This window comes from Thunnus maccoyii, chromosome 9 (genome assembly GCF_910596095.1).
Source record: "Thunnus maccoyii chromosome 9, fThuMac1.1, whole genome shotgun sequence".
NCBI lineage: Eukaryota > Metazoa > Chordata > Actinopteri > Scombriformes > Scombridae > Thunnus > Thunnus maccoyii.
Genome location: NC_056541.1, coordinates 9,561,069 through 9,577,829, shown reverse-complemented (window position 1 = coordinate 9,577,829; position 16,761 = coordinate 9,561,069). Strand labels below are relative to the sequence as shown.

At 38.7% G+C, this 16,761-nt stretch overlaps 2 protein-coding genes across 2 annotated transcripts; one reads left to right on the top strand and one right to left on the bottom strand.

Moving 5' to 3' along the window:
• The first annotated feature begins 82 nt into the window (after nucleotides 1-82).
• LOC121903523 (RNA exonuclease 1 homolog) lies at nucleotides 83-10,632 on the top strand. The gene is made up of 16 exons (XM_042420641.1): nucleotides 83-325; nucleotides 1,463-2,997; nucleotides 3,086-3,181; nucleotides 3,987-4,257; nucleotides 4,917-5,269; nucleotides 5,393-5,536; nucleotides 5,632-5,746; nucleotides 5,836-5,904; nucleotides 5,987-6,127; nucleotides 6,297-6,410; nucleotides 7,253-7,326; nucleotides 7,413-7,517; nucleotides 8,063-8,178; nucleotides 8,705-8,843; nucleotides 9,898-10,018; nucleotides 10,263-10,632. Exons 1-16 carry the CDS (start codon nucleotides 175-177, stop codon nucleotides 10,349-10,351), a joined length of 3,633 nt encoding a protein of 1,210 aa, XP_042276575.1. The 5' UTR covers nucleotides 83-174; the 3' UTR covers nucleotides 10,352-10,632.
• Nucleotides 10,633-10,908: 276 nt separating this feature from the next.
• LOC121903525 (UDP-glucuronosyltransferase 2A1-like) lies at nucleotides 10,909-16,053 on the bottom strand. The gene is made up of 5 exons (XM_042420644.1): nucleotides 15,872-16,053; nucleotides 15,661-15,792; nucleotides 14,484-14,571; nucleotides 13,809-14,028; nucleotides 10,909-11,437 (listed from the first exon to the last, which is right to left on the bottom strand). The coding sequence occupies exons 1-5, from the start codon at nucleotides 15,995-15,997 to the stop codon at nucleotides 11,152-11,154; spliced, it is 852 nt and encodes a 283-aa protein (XP_042276578.1). The 5' UTR covers nucleotides 15,998-16,053; the 3' UTR covers nucleotides 10,909-11,151.
• Nucleotides 16,054-16,761: the final 708 nt, after the last annotated feature.

Genomic DNA, 16,761 nt, shown 5'->3' with positions numbered 1-16,761 from the left:
TTAACAACATCAACGGCTGTAACGGTCGTCTCGTGACCCGGGCGGAGGTTATAAAAGTAAGACTAACGCCATATTAGTTTCGATTAGAACTCCCAGCCCTCCACCTGTTAACCGACAGTTAAGAAATCAAACCAGACGGTTTTCAGCATCGTGAAAAGTGGCTTTTTTTTGCTAATGTTTCCCTCGTCTGGTCTCTTTGCCGACATAGCTTGTCCTTCCTTGAAACGCGGGCCTTGTGAGCGGCCTCACTGTTGGTACAAACATGCTACAAACGTGCGAGATATGTTTGGTGCCTCGTACAAATCATCGATAGTTGACTTTGCAGGTCAGTATCAGGTGTGTAATTATTAATGTTAGCTTGTGGTATTGACGCTAACTTACTTGTAAAAAAAAAGTCAGGACATGAATTTTAATAAATAAAGAAACTTTAGAGTGCTGTAGATGCTAAAATGTTTTTAAAAGCTTTGAATTAGTTTAAAGATGAAGTAATTCACCTCTCTAACAGTTAACTAGAAATTAAATTACTTTCTTTGAAATTAATTTAGCCACTCTTTGATTTTGATCCCTATTTTACACTATTCTTCATACTATTAACTTAGAGCTGGTAACAAAAAAAACTCCACAAAGCTTTCTGAAAATTGTTTAATGACAGTAGTTCTTTGCTAAGGCTGAATTACTAGCCAGATAAATATGATATGCTCCTCTAAAGCACAATTAACAGATATGATTGGGGCCTCGGGTACTTCTTTATTACCTAATCTTATGGTCCTGTCTGGTAGTAAAACTCTAGTTTTAAGTAGGAATGGGACAATATGAATATTTCATGTCACGATTACCCTGGTCAAAATAATTGCGATTAACACTATTATCCCGATAACCATCAAATGATACTAAAATATATTGGAATTACTTTACCTTTACATTTTGTTGAAAAAATATCTTTATTGCATCATAGGACTCATATCTTTTTTTAGTGAAAAACAAACAGGGATAGATTCAGACTCTCACCCAGTAGGTAATCACAAGGAGGGAAGAAAATCCATCAATAAAAACAACCTACTTATCAACCTGATATCCAAGCATTCACATTTCGAGCCATCAGTCATGATGATGAATGACTGGAAAGATGCGGGCTTCCCCTTGTAGATATTCATCCTCATTTGAGGATATTCATGATTAAATTTTTTTCAATGTAAGATACAATCTTATATCCTCCCATCCCTAGTTTTAAGACTTATCTCAGTTTTGTGGTTACACATTGGATATTCCTAAATTAATATGTTTAAGCAAATTACCACATAACATAGAGACGGGTAATATAATATAGTCACCCTAGCAGGTTTTTCTAGCCACGTTCTTTTCCCTTCATTCAACAAATGCAGGATCATTTTAACTATTCCCACCCTGTTTTATTTGCCACCGTATCACTAATACTAATGAGAAGTCTATTCTCTTTTTACAGGAGCTCAAAACGGCTATCCGTCTGTCTGTGGAGCACAAGTGACTGATGAGATCAAAGAGGTATGCCTCCAGGAGCTGGAGCGGATCAACAAGGAGATTGAAACTGTAAAACACGAGGTGGAGCAGGAGCAAAGACGACTATCGCGTTACCAGACTGTGCAGGCAGACGGCAGGAAAACTGCGCCTAACTTGTCAGTTTCCAAATCTGAGACAGCAGGTAAAAAGATACACAGAGATACTTATGGACTGCCTTCACGCACAGACTTAACTAAAACGTACTCTAGAGCAAGGAAGTACGTAGTCGACAACACAAAACCAAGGACTGATTTGGAATATGACCCTCTGTCCAACTTTTCTGCAGACCTGCAGTCTTACAGCTCATCAGGTAAGGAGCAGAAAGTGAAAAACGGACAAAGTTTGAAAAGAGCAAGAAACGTTGTTCATAGTGACCAAAAGAAACCAGTCTCACATCAGGCCCAGCGTTCCCAGTCGCCTTCTCCAGAGCTACTCGATGACTGCAATGATGATAGCATCCTGATTATTGACATTCCTCCCTCACCTGACAGAAAGAGAGGTCGATCTCAGAAAGCTGTTTACTATGTTCCTGACACAACTCAGGATACAGTAAAGGAACTCAAGGGGATCCAACAAGAACCTATTTTACTTGATTCTCCACCACTCCGACGTGCAAATGCTGAGGTGTTTAAGGTCACGTCTCCACCTGCAGTTGATGTAAACAGAGTCTGTAGTGCTGAAAACAATCAAGATCCACCTAATCTTTATCAAAACGAAGACTGTGAAATTATAGCACTTGATGAAAGTGTAATTTGTGGCTGTTTGGAGGATCTGGGAGGTGACTGTCAGAAAAGTACCTGTTTTCAGGCTGCTGAAACAGAAGAGGTGAAAAGTCCTGAACCTGCCACTGCAGGCGGGCATGATCACAGTTGGAACAATTCAGAGGTGATAGAGGAAGAAAACACATTTTGTGTTGAATTGTCTCAGTGTGAGCTGCCCTGCGGTGTTGAGAAAATGAATCCACAGCAGCCAAATCATTTTCCACACAAGAATTCGCTTCTTTATAAAACTGCTAGCTCATACTCGCCATACAAACAACACACAAAGAACGCCCAGAAAATGGAGCGGCCCACTCGGTATACAGTTCAGAAAACGTTAAACGAAATGCCACAGAGACTGGGTGAAGCTGGTATTCAACATGCTTCACCTGACAGCTACCTGAGGCAAACAGAACCAGCTTCAGGCAGCAGCCAGTTTCAGGCTCAGTATGTTTCAGCAGCGCCTGTCAGCTTACATTTGACAAACAAAGCTGAATCGTCATCTGCATCAACTGAACAGCGTTTGGTGAGAGCAGACAACGGAGAGATTATAATCATCGTCTCCAGCTCTGACGACGAGGAGGAAGAGCTCAACTATTCAGATGTGGAGCTCTCAGACAGCGACCCAATGGAGGAATGCTACAGGATCTTCATGGAGGCAAATAACGAGGAGAAGGGAAATGAAGGGCAGCCTGAAGTGTCTGTAAGTATCCTGTTGGCACCCCAGAACTAGGATGAAGAAAAGTCTTTCATTGAGTAAAGAACCTTTTCTCTTACACTGTCATTGATAGGTTGGAGCTATTGATGTGGAGAAACCGGAGGTTAATATCAAACCCCAAGGACTGTCGGGAAAGAAGAGGATGGCTCATGAAGCCAAACATACAGAGGTTTGGCAAACATACAAATGATGTGTATATAATACACTAATTTGTTATACGGGCTGATATGAGCCCATTTCAGATAAATTGTATCGGTGTATATGTCAGTTGATAAATGGCAGGAAAGATATGGTTTGAAATATGTCACCAGTCTATAGTTTACAATAGTAGTGACAACTTTATTTTTCAATTATGGACAAATGTCCAGCTCAGCATAGTTCTTGGTCTCATTTGTTAAAACAAATCTAAAAGGACCCCTTTTCAAAAATATTTGTTATGAGTTGTGTAAAGAATATTAATATAGGCTGATATATCCTTTTAAGATTTTTTTAAAACTGTAAAATATCAGTATCTGCTTTAAAAACCCAGTTTCAGTCTTCAGTAAAACATTTGCAGGGGAGGCACTCCTGAAAAGCAAAAATAGAAAAAATCAAAAATTGATACCATGAATTAAAACTAAAAACATTTCTAATTGTACAACATTCTGTAAAACTCTTAATATTACTTTACTTTTTCTAATATTACTTTAAAAATACACACATTTTATACGGTGCAGCTTTTTTCAATCTCAAACCATAAAATTAAAAGGTAAAGTATAGTTTAAAAATAATGTGAATTACTACTGTTAACATGTAGAGGTTTGTATAGAGCACAGAATTTTAAGAAAATGACCTGTCAAAGTGATATTTTGTTTTGTTAATAACATAAATGCATTTAACTTGAGTTATATAATGCTAAACATCTCAGAATGACCAGAGATTAAATGAGACATTGAAACTCAAATTGTTATTTGATAACATTTTGCTCTGTTCAGCAGCCGCTGGCTAAGAGCAGACCGCAGCCTCAGGTGCTGGTTCCACTACGTGGGCCCGCAGCATCAGGATTCGCCTCCCAGCCCTCCATCACTTCCAAAATCCAGCAGGTACAGCAGAGAACCTCCATGCTGACCACTTCAGTCAAGGGCAGTCAGGCTTTTGGCTCCTCCACCTGTCAGAGGAAACAAGAGACCCAGACGGTGGCTGCTCCTCCTCTTCCTCCTCCTGCTCACACCTCAGTAAACGCACAGCCTGTTCCTGTGCAAAATGGTAAGCATCAGTTGGCTGTAGTGGACTGGATTATCTTTTTAGTAAGATTATTTGTTGTCATTAAAATAATCCTGCACAACATATATAAAAATAAAGCTATGCACATTAGCAGCTTTAAAACTGCACAGTGATTAGATGATTAATGGATTAGTTGATTGGCAGAAAATTGTCAACTGTCTGATTGCCAAATAAATAGTAATTGTTTTAATCACTTTTTAGGCAAAAATTTGCTACTTTGCTAATTTTAGCTTCTCAAATGTGAGGATATGATAATACATTTAGTATCTTTGGATTTTGGACTGTTCAGACAAGACATTTGAAGACATCACCACGGCCTCTAAGAAATTATTTTTCCCTATTTTCTGATTTTATAGGCAAGGCGATTTAAAAACCGTTAGTTGCAGTCCTAATTGCCTTATATGAAGGACTTTTGTGCCGTCTTGTCTTTCATTTTTCTTTTGACATTGACATTGTACCACAGGAGAAATCTTGAATGTGGCATCTGATCAAATGTCCTTATTCGTCTTCATACATGTAAATCAAGCAACATTTTTTTTTTAGTGTTTTTTGCAGACAAAATCGAGTAGAATTTCTACATGTGTGTTTTTATTATCTGTGCCTGAATTCTTTTGCATGTGTTTTTCTGTCTCATCTCACAGCTTACATTAACTACATACCTGTGGGAACCGCGGTCCTTGAAGTGGGCAACAACTTGCACTTGATCCTCCCACAGGGGGCCTTCCCTTTGCCTGTCTCTTCCAATTCCAGCCCAGTTACTTCAGTCCTAACCCCAATCAGTCAAGTGCGTACGAGCCCCGTTACCGTGAAACAAACATACCATCCACAAATGTACCATCCACCTGCAGTTATGCCCGTGCAAAGATACCGCACAGCACCACCTCTGCTCATTCCAGCGCCGGCGCGTAAACCTTCACTGACGTCTGGCTTTGCATCAGCACATTCAAGTACAGCCAATCCAACCACTCCTCAAGCTGCTAATGCTACTGCTAAGGTAAAAATGGAAAAACTACATTTGTTGAGACATTTTTAAAAAAGATTTGTCTGGTGTGAGTTTAAAATGTTTCTTCCTTTTTAAATAGTAATCAACTTTCTTTTTTTTTTGTTTTCTTTTTAGCCAGTGCCAACTAAGCGTAAAGTGAAGCAGCTGTGTGAGACAGCCAAAGACAAAGTGCCTCATGACGTCCGACAGCGTTACGTGAACATGTTCACAGAGGAGTTCCTCAAAACAACAGCCGACGTTAACGACGCCTTTGAAAAGGTCAACTGGTCCTGTGCTTTCTACTTAATGTTATAATCACTGACAAACTACAGTCTGAATGTTAATTTCTTTCCCTCTTATGTTATGGTCGGTAGGCACTTGCAGAAGAGAAGACTGTGTATAATCGCAGCGTGAACAAACTCAAATATCTGAGTGTTGCAGTGAATGCACTGAAGAAGCTGAAAAATCAAAGTGCTGTTGCTGCTAAAGGTGAGAATCTCAGGGAAGTCCCGTGCTGTTCCTCTTGCAACACAACTTAGTTGATTTTAATCTGTTTATATTTTTTTTTTCTGGTGCAGATGAAAATGTCACCAGCCAAAGATCCAAAGGCAACATTCCTCTCAACCTGAAGAAGCTCAGAGGAAATAGTGAGTATCAGTTTTCTTTGAGTGCTTTTCATTTCAGTCAAGTATTGTAAAAGATTCTTAATGTATTCCTTTTTCCTGGCAGATGATATGGCACTGTATGAGAGTTTGAAGGATTATATTTTGACTGAGGAAAAGCTGATTGAGAGCAACTATCCTGTCCAGCACCCAGAGAAACCTGGTTGCGCTGCTCTTTTTGCTGACAATAAGAAAGGAAACACAGACCGTAAGTTTTAAAAAAAAAAAAAAAAAAAACCCTCCCTGAAAAGACGAGTCGGAGCTATTCTATTGTTCTATCACTAGAGGGCACACTTCACCTTTGCTGATTTTTTGAAATGAGAGTTTCTTTTCACAGCACATTGCACCTCACTGCTGGTGTTTTTTCTGTCTTGTAGCCCTCAAGAGGATTTGCTGTCGCTGTGGGGCCACGTACTCTGTGAGCCAAACGGGCAAACACATCCGCAAGGAGGAGTGCAACTACCACTATGGGAAAGGAGTTGAGAATAGAGGTAAATGTATCAAAGGTTTATGCTTTAAATATAACTTATACTTATTTATACTACTAACTTATAGCACCTTTCATACAAGAAATACAGCTCAAAGTGCTTCACAACAAAAGAAATTACTGAGTGCTTTACATGAAAAGGACATAAAAGAACATAAAAGCATGTAAAAAAAACAACATTATTAACATTATATAAGATGGAAAATAAAATTAAAATAAAACTCACTTGTTAAAGTGAAACTACAATACAAAGAATGCATACTGAATAATAATCAAAAAATAAAATAAAAGAACAAGTTAAAGCATAGAATACGTAGAATGTATAAAATAAAACATTTTAAAAGAAGCACAGTAGAGCATAAGTGTGTAGCTGACTGAGCGTTAAACAGTGCAGCAGAGGTTAAGTGCAAAGCTAATTAAATGCTCAGGCAAAGAGAGAGGTTTTAAGCTTTCTTTGAAAATATCTAGTGAGCTGGCTGCCCTGATATCTATGGACAGTGTATTCCATAGTTTGGGGGCGTAATTGACAAAGGCCGCGTCACCGATCTTCTACTGGGAACCTCCAATAAACCAGCAGCAGATGATCACAGTGTTCTTGAGGGCAAGTAGCTAACAAGGGATTTGGCAGTATAGTTTGGTCCTTGCCCGCTTAGAGCTTTGTATATAAGGAGGAGGACCTTGAAGTCAATTCTTAATGTCACAGGAAGCCAGTGCAGAGCAGCTAAAACTGGACTAATGTAATCTCTCTTTTTGGTTCCGATGATGTGTGTGTGTGTACATATATGATGATTCAAGCTGTATTGTAAACATTTTCGATGCATTTTTGGTGTTTTTGAAATGTTACAGTGCCAGGTGGAGTGGAGACCCGTTACAGTTGCTGTGAGGGAGTCATGGGAGCACCTGGATGCCAGCTGTTTAAGGCAGGAAAACCGAGATTTGCAACTTTATTCTTTAATGACTTTTAATATCTCAGTGGGTTTGATTTGGGTTTTCTTCTCTTTACCAGTTGCATGTCCATGACTCCATCAGCCTGGACGGGTTTGTGGCAACCGTCCCTAGACGTCAGTCAGATAGGAGCTGCCCTGGAGTTTACTCTGTGGATTGTGAAATGGTGACGTGACCTTCCTCGAGGGGCAGGGTTTTTAAAATCTTCTCTATGTCAAGCACCAAACCCCATTTAAAGCCTCCAGCAACTCTTTTTACAATAGTGGTTTTATTAGAATTCAAGACTTTCAACCAGAAAATGGTGATATGCCAGATACATTTAGTAAGTAAAGTATTTTGCCTTGTTAAATCAGACTTTATCAACACTCATCAACATTATTTGACAAATACTGCTTCAACACCACATCCTCTTGTTCTCTTGCAGTATTTGTTCCTAATAAAGGATACTATATATATAATTTTTAATAGAGATTTTCAGATTTCCCTACCACATACCAAACTAATTGATGATCACTGTTTTGTACTCTGTTACTGAAGAAGCTCCCTGATGTGCGGTTATGCCTGTTGAGTTGGCCTTGATTCTGTCAAACTTCTATATACAGGGAAATGACATACAGTACCAGTCACACCTTCCCGTTCCCTTCAGTGAGAAAGTGCATCCAAACTTTTGACTGGTTCTGTATATAATGTGTTAAATGTTTGTCTTCACAGTGTTACACCATTCATGGTTTGGAGCTGTCCAGAGTAACAGTGGTCAACTCTAGTCTTCAAGTTGTCTACGACACCTTCATCAAACCTGATAATGACGTCATTGACTATAACACCAGGTAATAATACACTTTTTTCTTTTTAGGTTTTTTTATTTATTTTTTTTAATGCCAGGCTTTTTATGTTTTACACCTGGCCATCCTGGTTAATAGCCAAGAATCTGATCACTTTTCTTTGTCTTAAATGAGAACTTTAGAGGGAAAATTGACTCTTTCTAGCTCAAAATAAGAATATACAGTTGTTATTGGTATCCACTCTCATAATCTGGGTCTTATTTGGATTCAAACGTACGGATGTATTTGAGAAGTTGCCATTTTGAGTAAAGGACAAGAAAAAGAAGTGAAATCATACTACTGCTATTTACAAAGGGTCAGTATAAGTTGTATAAGAAGTTTTTTTTTTTTTAAACTGTAAATGATGTGATGAAAATCTAGTAGAGCCCAAGGAATAAAAAAAAAAAAAGACTGGAAATGTGTGTGATATGTCCCCTTTAATGTCTAGTATTAATGCAGGATTACAGTATGAAGTGTTACCTTGATGTTGATCATCACTCCATCGAAAGCTTGTGACATTTTACCTGTCTAGGTTTTCAGGCATCAGTGAGGAAGACGTGAAGGGCAACCACACGTCTCTCAGAGAGGTGCAGGCGACCTTGTTGAGCTTCATCAACGCTGACACCATTCTGATAGGACATGGCTTGGAAACAGACCTCTGTGCCCTGAAGGTGACTTTTACAAGCTTTTTCCAACGTCATTGACTTTTTTTTGTGTTTATTTTCCTGCATAACTTGTTTCACAACATCTCTGTGTTGCAATCCTTGCTAAACTGTTTCATGTGTAAGTCCTGGAATTTCGAAACTGAGCTATGAGTGTGTTTGCAAAAAAAAGAGTTTTGTAATAAAAAAAAAAACTTCACATTTCATCATGGCCTTCTGCCAAGTTATAAACACCATTTCCTCACAAAGAGCTTTTCTTTTGATGTCGTTTCAGTAACAGTTCATGTTATCACTTATTTAATCATTTGAGTGCCATGTTTATTGTCCATAGTTTTATGAGGAATTTTTAGGAACAATTCATTATTTCTTTTAAAAGTCAAAGATCATTTAACAATAGTGCCATTTTTCCAGACAACTGACAGGTGAGATGTTTTGTTTCTTTTTATAGATTAATTACTCTAATAACCTGTACAAGGGTTGTTGTCAACACTGCTGTGACGTAGGGTTACAGGTTGAAGGCTAATGACCTGCTATGCCTGCTTTTAAAGAGGCAAAACAACATGCACAGAGCTTTGGAAACTGCAAAACTAATGTGATGTGTCATGATGAGAAATATAACACACAATATACACATTACCGCATCGACAAAGAGGACCAGTGGTCACATGTTGAAACTTACAGGTGTATGATTGTATAAGAGTGTGTGTGTGTATATGATTGATGTAAGGTGTTTATAATAATATATAATACGGATAGTTATTATGCAACCTTAAAGTATATGAACCTACATTTTGGAAAATGTAGGTTCTTTTTCATCAGGTGTTTTTATTTTGTTATACTTATCTATTTATCTTTATACTATCTATTGACTGTTTTTAAGTTAACATGGTGATCTAACAGGTGTTAAAGTGAACCTAAAGTGAGACCAGATCGATGAATGTCATTTTTGTTCCCACCCGGAACTCTCATTGACGACCACTTGAGTAATTTTTTTGAATTTTCAAAGATGCTGCCGCCGGTGATACTGTAGGAGCTTCAGATAGTATGTTCCTCTTTACTGTAGTTGCTCCATGGGATGGTGGTGGACACGTCGGTGGTCTTTCCCCACCGTCTGGGCCCCCCTCACAAGCTGACCCTCAACAACCTCACTGCTGAGTATCTTAGGAGGATCATCCAAGAGAGCGGTGGGTCATCAAGGATAACCACCACCGTCAGACATGTTTCTTGATTGACATGAAATTTAAACTTTGTTGCGGGACTAAATGACACAATCTATTTTCAAATAAATGATGAATAATGATAAATGAGTGTAAAAAAATGACCTAAAGTTACATATTTGTAAGACCATAAGTACTGATTAATTATTGAGGATATTGCGTACTTGTGTTTAAATACTGTATACTTTAAATACTGTATTATTTCTCCCAGTTTGTGGCCACGACACTGCAGAAGACGCTGCTGCCTGCATGGAGCTCATGTTATGGAAGGTCAAAGAAGATGGAAAACTGAAAAAATGATGAAAATAAAATAAAATTATGCCCACACTTCATACTGTACACAATAAGACAGATGCTGTTATACATGCTGTTCTTTGCTGATGACATGGGAGGGCTGTTTTTTTTTTTTTTTTATTTTGGTTGAATTTGTTTGATTAATTTTATGTTAAGAGTATTTTCCCTCTGTTAACTTTTGATTTGGAGCTCTATGAGTATTAATGCACTGTACTGTGTGGTAAGAAAACCTGAAATGTGTGTGTGAGGTGTTATAAATATTAGCAGAGTAAACGCACAGAATGAAATCCCCTTGTGTCTGTGGTTTTATTTAAATTACACCAACCAATGAACATCCAGCTTTTAATGACATGTAGACATCAGGTGCAATTATGCAAATAGTGAGTTAGCACCTGCATGCGATTGCACTAATTACTGACAATACATCAAGGAAGAAACAAGAGAAATGTTCACTTATATAAGGAAAGCAAATACATGGTATTCGTCTGTGTAGAGTTTAACTGTGTTTGCTTTAACTTCAGGCTGAAGTAGAAGCTGACTGACCCTGAGTTAATGGTGACAAAACAAGAAAACAAAATCTTTGCTCTTCTAGCAAACATATAACAAGTGCAAACAAAACTGGAGTTTTAAGAGAATATACTGTAGATTCTTTTAAAGTAATGTCTTATTTCATCATTTTTTGTGGTGGCAAATAGTGAAACAAGGAAGTCCCAGGTCATATTCAAATCTGGGACATCAGGTTACATGATGTGCTTTGGACCAACAGTTTTTTTTTATTGACATTGATAAGATATGAAATCAGACCGTTACTCAGCCTTCTTCTTTGTCTTTCCCTTTCTGCCACAGCATCTCCGGAAGCAAAACTTGCAGGTCTTGATGAAGAGGAATATGAGGAGCAGAACAATGGCGAGGAGGAATGCCAGGACATCCAGGCTGTGGTACTGGTACCAGGTGAGCTCGTGTGCCTGGACTCTCAAGTGCTTGGCACCTTTGTTTCTCATGGTGAACTCGACCCAGAATACCGCCTCGTCCAGAGGACTCATCGGCCTGTCATGGTGGATGCTGGACAGCCGCATGGCATTTTCCTTGTACCTATGAATATTTATTTATTTACCAAGAATGGGGATAGAAAGGAAAAAAGGTTGACTTTGTTAGGCTCATATATTTAAATCTCTAAGAGGAAAGCTGCTATGTGAGGAGAAAAGTTCTTCAAGTGGTTTTCTAATCTCTTTGGGACCTTGAAACTCCGGTGGTAATCAAAGTCTGATATACTGTATTAGCCTCTGGCTCCTTTATAGCATGTCATAATTCTTACCTCTTTATTACTAATGTGAACTCTCTAAAAAGGCAAAATTGCAAAGAAGATCATCTCTCAATGCCTAAACAGGCTTAAAGGATAGGTTCACAATTTTTAACATGTTTTTTCTTGCTGTAATCATTCCTCCTGTTCATATTGGCTATTGAAGATACCTTCATAGTGTGCTTTCAAAGGTTGAAGCTGATATGAGGCATCTGCCGCCCATATTAGTCAAATCAAGTTAATGTATTTCAGAGTTGCTGTCTTTTTAGTACTTAAGTCCCTTTTGTTGTTACTATCCACTGCATCTGAACAGAAAAACACTGTCCGCCGAGATAAGACGATATCAACTTCATTTGACTAACTCAGACACCTGAAGCCTCATATACGCTTCAGATAAAGTTTTAAATACAGTGCTGCTTGAAAGCTTGTGAACCCGAAATATGACCTAAAATGTGATCAGATATTTACTAAAACTAGATAAAGTGAACCCAATTAAACAAATGAGACAAAAAAATAAACTTTTTCATGTTTTTATTGAGGAAAATTATCCAATGTTACATATTTGTGTGAGGCAAAAGTATATGAACCTTTGCGTTCAGTAACTGGTATGACTCCCTTTTGCAGCACTAACTTCAACCAAACGTTTCCGGTAACCGTTTATCAGCCTTGCACATCAGCTTGGAGGAATTTTAGCCCATTCCTCCTCAGAATAGTCTCAACTCTGGGATTTTGGTGGGCTTCTTTGCATGAACTGCCTGCTTCAGGTTCTTCCACAGCATTTCTATAGGATTAAGATCAGGACTTTGACTCGTCCGTTCCAAAACATTATCTTTCTTCTGCTGTAATCATTCTTTGGTAGAACAACTTGTGTGTTTAGGGTCATTGTCTTACTGCATGACCCACTTTCTGTTGAGCTTCAGTTCAAAGCTGGATACCGTGACATTTTCCTGTAGAATTTGCTGGTAAAACTCAGAACTCATAGCTCCTTCAATGATTGCAAGCTGGTTCAGAGGCAGCAAAGCAGCCCAAATCATGATACTACCACCACCATGTTTCATAGATGGGATAAGGTTCTTATGCTGGAATGCAGTGTTTGCTCATTGCCAAACATAATGCTTCTCATTCAAGCCGAACAGTTTGAACAGAACATTTTTCCAGTCACTTTTTGGCTTATCCATGTGGTCTTGAGCGAACCGTAGACAGCAGCAATGTTCTTTTTGGAGAGAAGTGGCTTTTTTCCTTGCAACTCTGCCATGCACACCATTAATGTTCAATGTACTCCTGATAGTGGACTCATGACCATATACTGTAGCCACTGCACGAGAGGCGTTTAGTTTCCTAGACTTTACCCTGGGGTCCCTTGAGGCCTCCTGGAGTATTACACACCTACTCTTGGTGTGATCTTTGTTGTTTGACCACTCCTGGGAAGGGTAACAATGGTGTTGGACGTCTTCAATTTGTACATGATCTGCCTGACAGTTGACTGGTGGAGTCCAAACTCTTTAGAAATGGTTTTGTAACCCTTTTCAACTTGGTGAGCATCAACAACTCTTCATCTAAGGTCCTCAGAAATATCCTTTGTTTGAGCCATGACACTTCCACAAACCTGTGTTGTGAAGCTCAAACTGTGACCCAGATTTCTCTTCTTTAAATAAGGCAGGGCCTCCCAGACTCACACTTGATTATCATCCCATTGATTGAAACACCTGACTCTAATTTCCCCTTCAAATAAATTGATAATCCTAGAGGTTCACATACTTTTGTCACGCATAAATATATAACATTGGATCATTTTCCTCAATAAATAAACTAACAAGTGTAAGGTTTTTGTCTCATTTGTTTAACCGATGTCTCTTCATCTAGTTTTAGGACTTGAAGGGAAAACTGATCACATTTTAGGTCATTTATGCAGAAATAGAGCAAATTTTAAAGGGTTCACAAACTTTCAAGCAGCTCTGTACATTTTTACTCATAAGGACTGGATTTTGTCCCCCATCACTTACATTGAAAGCGCATTTGGAGATCTTCTAATGGTCAGTATGAACAGGAGGAATGATTACAGCGAGTTTTAATGTTCATATGGGCTCCTGACTGTTGTTTTAAGACAGACTTGAAAAAGTGAACTGTGAACCTGTCCTTTTATTTGCTGGTAAGACAACTTACGATTTATCGTTGATGACAGTGTTGATTGCATCTCTAAGATCTTCACTCTTCATAAAGTTCAGGTCCACAGTAATTGCAGCGCCTTTAGCCTTCATATGCACTAGGTTGTCGGGCTGGTCAGCGAACAAGGGGATTCCCACCATAGGAACACCGTGGTAGATGGCCTCATAAATCCCATTTGTGCCACCATGAGTGATGAACGCTCTGGTCTTTGGGTGACCTGATCAAAAAACATGAAACATGCAAACAAACTAACTTTTGTGAATCAAGAGAGGCTGTCATAGTGCACCTTATCAGTTCTGTACAATATCTCGCCTAAAATAAGTGTTGGCAGAGGCTTCTGACTGAAAGCTTGCCAGATCAGATCCCAGACTGTGTTGGGAAAAACTGGACAGAAAACAATAGTAAACACTAGCCATTCACTCAGAACCTTCTGCTGAAGTCAGTCTGCTTGCTCAGTTAACTTTCCCTGGATAAATAACAGTTCAAAAAATGCATTTAATGAATTCATTGTGATCAAAATTTCCCTGCATGTGAGTCTCTTGGGGATTTTGTACTGTCAGACAAAGTAATCTAAAAGATCCTGTGTGATGGATACCCTCTTTCAGTTAAAAGCAAGTCTGAGGGATCACTGTTAAAGGCCTGTTTGGTAGCTTTTGCAAAAGCTTTACTTACCCAGCAGGTCATTCTGAGGGATCCAGTCGTATAGTCTGGTGTTGGCACCCAAAGTCTCTGGTTTTTCTCCACTGTATCTCCAAAGCACCTATAAACAATTATAAAACACTTTGTGTATCATCATTTAGTCCAATTCAATCGCCAGCCAGCCATCTACTTATCATGTTATCTTATTTATTCCTCCCTCCCTGTGAGGGCAGTTGTATGCAGCAGCTCAACAACCACATCAACAAATACACACTCAGTGGATAGAAAAGAAAGAAAAATGTTCATCATGAAGAAAAAAAGTCTATGAATGTTTTGATATAATTTGATTGTATAGCTGTAAATTTAATAATAAATGCTAAAAAAGTAAGAATTTTATTTTTATATTAAAACTTAAAAAAGTGCTTTTGGTTTTAGGCAAAAAATATTAAATCTAACCAATAATCATTACTTATTTTTGAAAACCCCAACTCTACTCATCTAAATGGGTATCAAATCTAAATGGGTATCATTTCTTTTTTACATGGTCTATTATGTCCTGTTCCAGCAACTTGATTTTACCAGATGAAATGCAATTTTATGACTTAAAAAAACATTCTAGTTGTTTGCATGTTGTTGTTAATTAACTGCAAATCTTTTTTTTCATAAGCTTCAGGGAAGTGTTGGTTTCAGTTGGTGCCATTGTGGTATGAAAATATATTTTAGACCTGAAACTTGCATTAGATGGGTAATCCGTCATAGTGAACAATTCATGTCAAGTAAACAGTCAAAAAGTATTGAATCTACAAACTATGTTGTTGGAAAATCAAATGAGTTTGTATAGCTAACAGTCCTTTCTTGCTATTGCATTGCCATATAAAGGCAGTGTGACACAAAACCACCCAAATGTTTACTATGATGGATTGTCTGTTTTGAGCAAGTTTCAAGTCTTCTACAAATTGATTTTCATGTTGTACCAAAATAAACTTGAGATCCATGGCAGCCTAAAGATAGAAAATCTTAAAACTCATTGTGTGCTGTGAGAATTGGCAAAAAAGCACAAGTAATCTGCTGATAATTAGCTAAAATGTACAAATTCACTTGTTTGAGCTATTCACAATCTCTGCAACAGAATATGCTCATAGCCATAAAACTGCGTTTTCAGGGTCATTCAAGTTAGTTCCAGTTGGCACTTAAAAGATTGTACTCTGACCTTCTGTGGGAGCTGAGCAAGGGCCGAGGCGATCATGTTTCCCTTCTCAGAGGTGATGTTCTTGACCATGGACCCCAAAGTGAAGACCACAATACCATCATCTCCAGAACTCTGCACAAACTCTTCCATATCCTGTAAGAAGAGAAGTATCATCCCAGTGCAAACAAAATATAAAAAATTATAAGGCCTATAACAGGGGAGTTAGTGCTACCTCTGGTAAGGGTTTAGCCGGTCTGCAGTGGATCCCACCAACAAATTTAAAGTTAGGGAGGAAAGGACGAGGAAATTCAAAATCCCAGTAGGTTCGAATCAACCAGATATCTGCTCTACCCATCATCTCACAGGCGTTTGTGGGCGTCCCTGTCACAATGTAAAAGCAAAGTATTACCAGTACTGTAGATGAGACTGCTGATTTTCAAATTTGATTTACTTTAAACATCAAATTGTTTCCAAAAGTGTTTGATATAAAAGAATAACAGTTAATAGAAACATAGATCATCAACGGTCCATGTAGCTTAGTTACTCACCCTTGATCTCTGTGTAATATTTATTTACTTCTTGCAAAACAAATTTACTCATCAGTATGTCATGTAAGGCATAGAAGAGAAAGTTCCACACTCTCTCAGCGAAGTCCATCTTGTCGGTCAGTTTGCTCATAGCGCCAGGGACAAATGAAGGTGGAGCAGGTAGCTGACCGCACTGCCTCTCACAGTAATTGGCGAGGGAAAAGCGTAGGGAGAAGACCAGGGGGATCCCCAAAATCTCTGCTACCAAGTCACTCCCGGGGTAGATTGGGTCGGCCAGGAGAAGGTCGTAGTTTCCCTCCTTCAGCTTCTTCATGATGACGTCTGATTTCAGCACGCCATCCAGATACTGCAAAGAATACTGCAGGTCGACTTTCATCAGCTCCATGAATTTGAGGTAAATCTGCAAGTAGCTCATATAATCCATCTCATACATGGAGAAATTAAGGAACTCTTCAAGGAACTCCTCCATGGCCTCCATTGAGACTGAGACGTTAAAGGGTTCATAGCGGAAGCGGGAAGGCTCACTGGTGTTCATGTATATAGACGTGCTTGGGACCAGGACGGTCACCTGGTG

Coding starts and splice junctions, on each gene's coding strand:
- LOC121903525 (XM_042420644.1), bottom strand. CDS start 15,997: ATGATGGGTAGAGCAGATATCTGGTTGATTCGAACCTACTGGGATTTT. Junction 15,793..15,871: donor CGGCTAAACCCTTACCAGAG/GTAGCACTAACT, acceptor CTCTTCTTACAG/GATATGGAAGAGTTTGTGCA. Junction 14,029..14,483: donor CCCTCAGAATGACCTGCTGG/GTAAGTAAAGCT, acceptor TTTTTTGATCAG/GTCACCCAAAGACCAGAGCG.
- LOC121903523 (XM_042420641.1), top strand. CDS start 175: ATGTTTCCCTCGTCTGGTCTCTTTGCCGACATAGCTTGTCCTTCCTTG. Junction 5,905..5,986: donor GAAGAAGCTCAGAGGAAATA/GTGAGTATCAGT, acceptor TTTTCCTGGCAG/ATGATATGGCACTGTATGAG. Junction 7,327..7,412: donor CTGGATGCCAGCTGTTTAAG/GCAGGAAAACCG, acceptor TCTCTTTACCAG/TTGCATGTCCATGACTCCAT.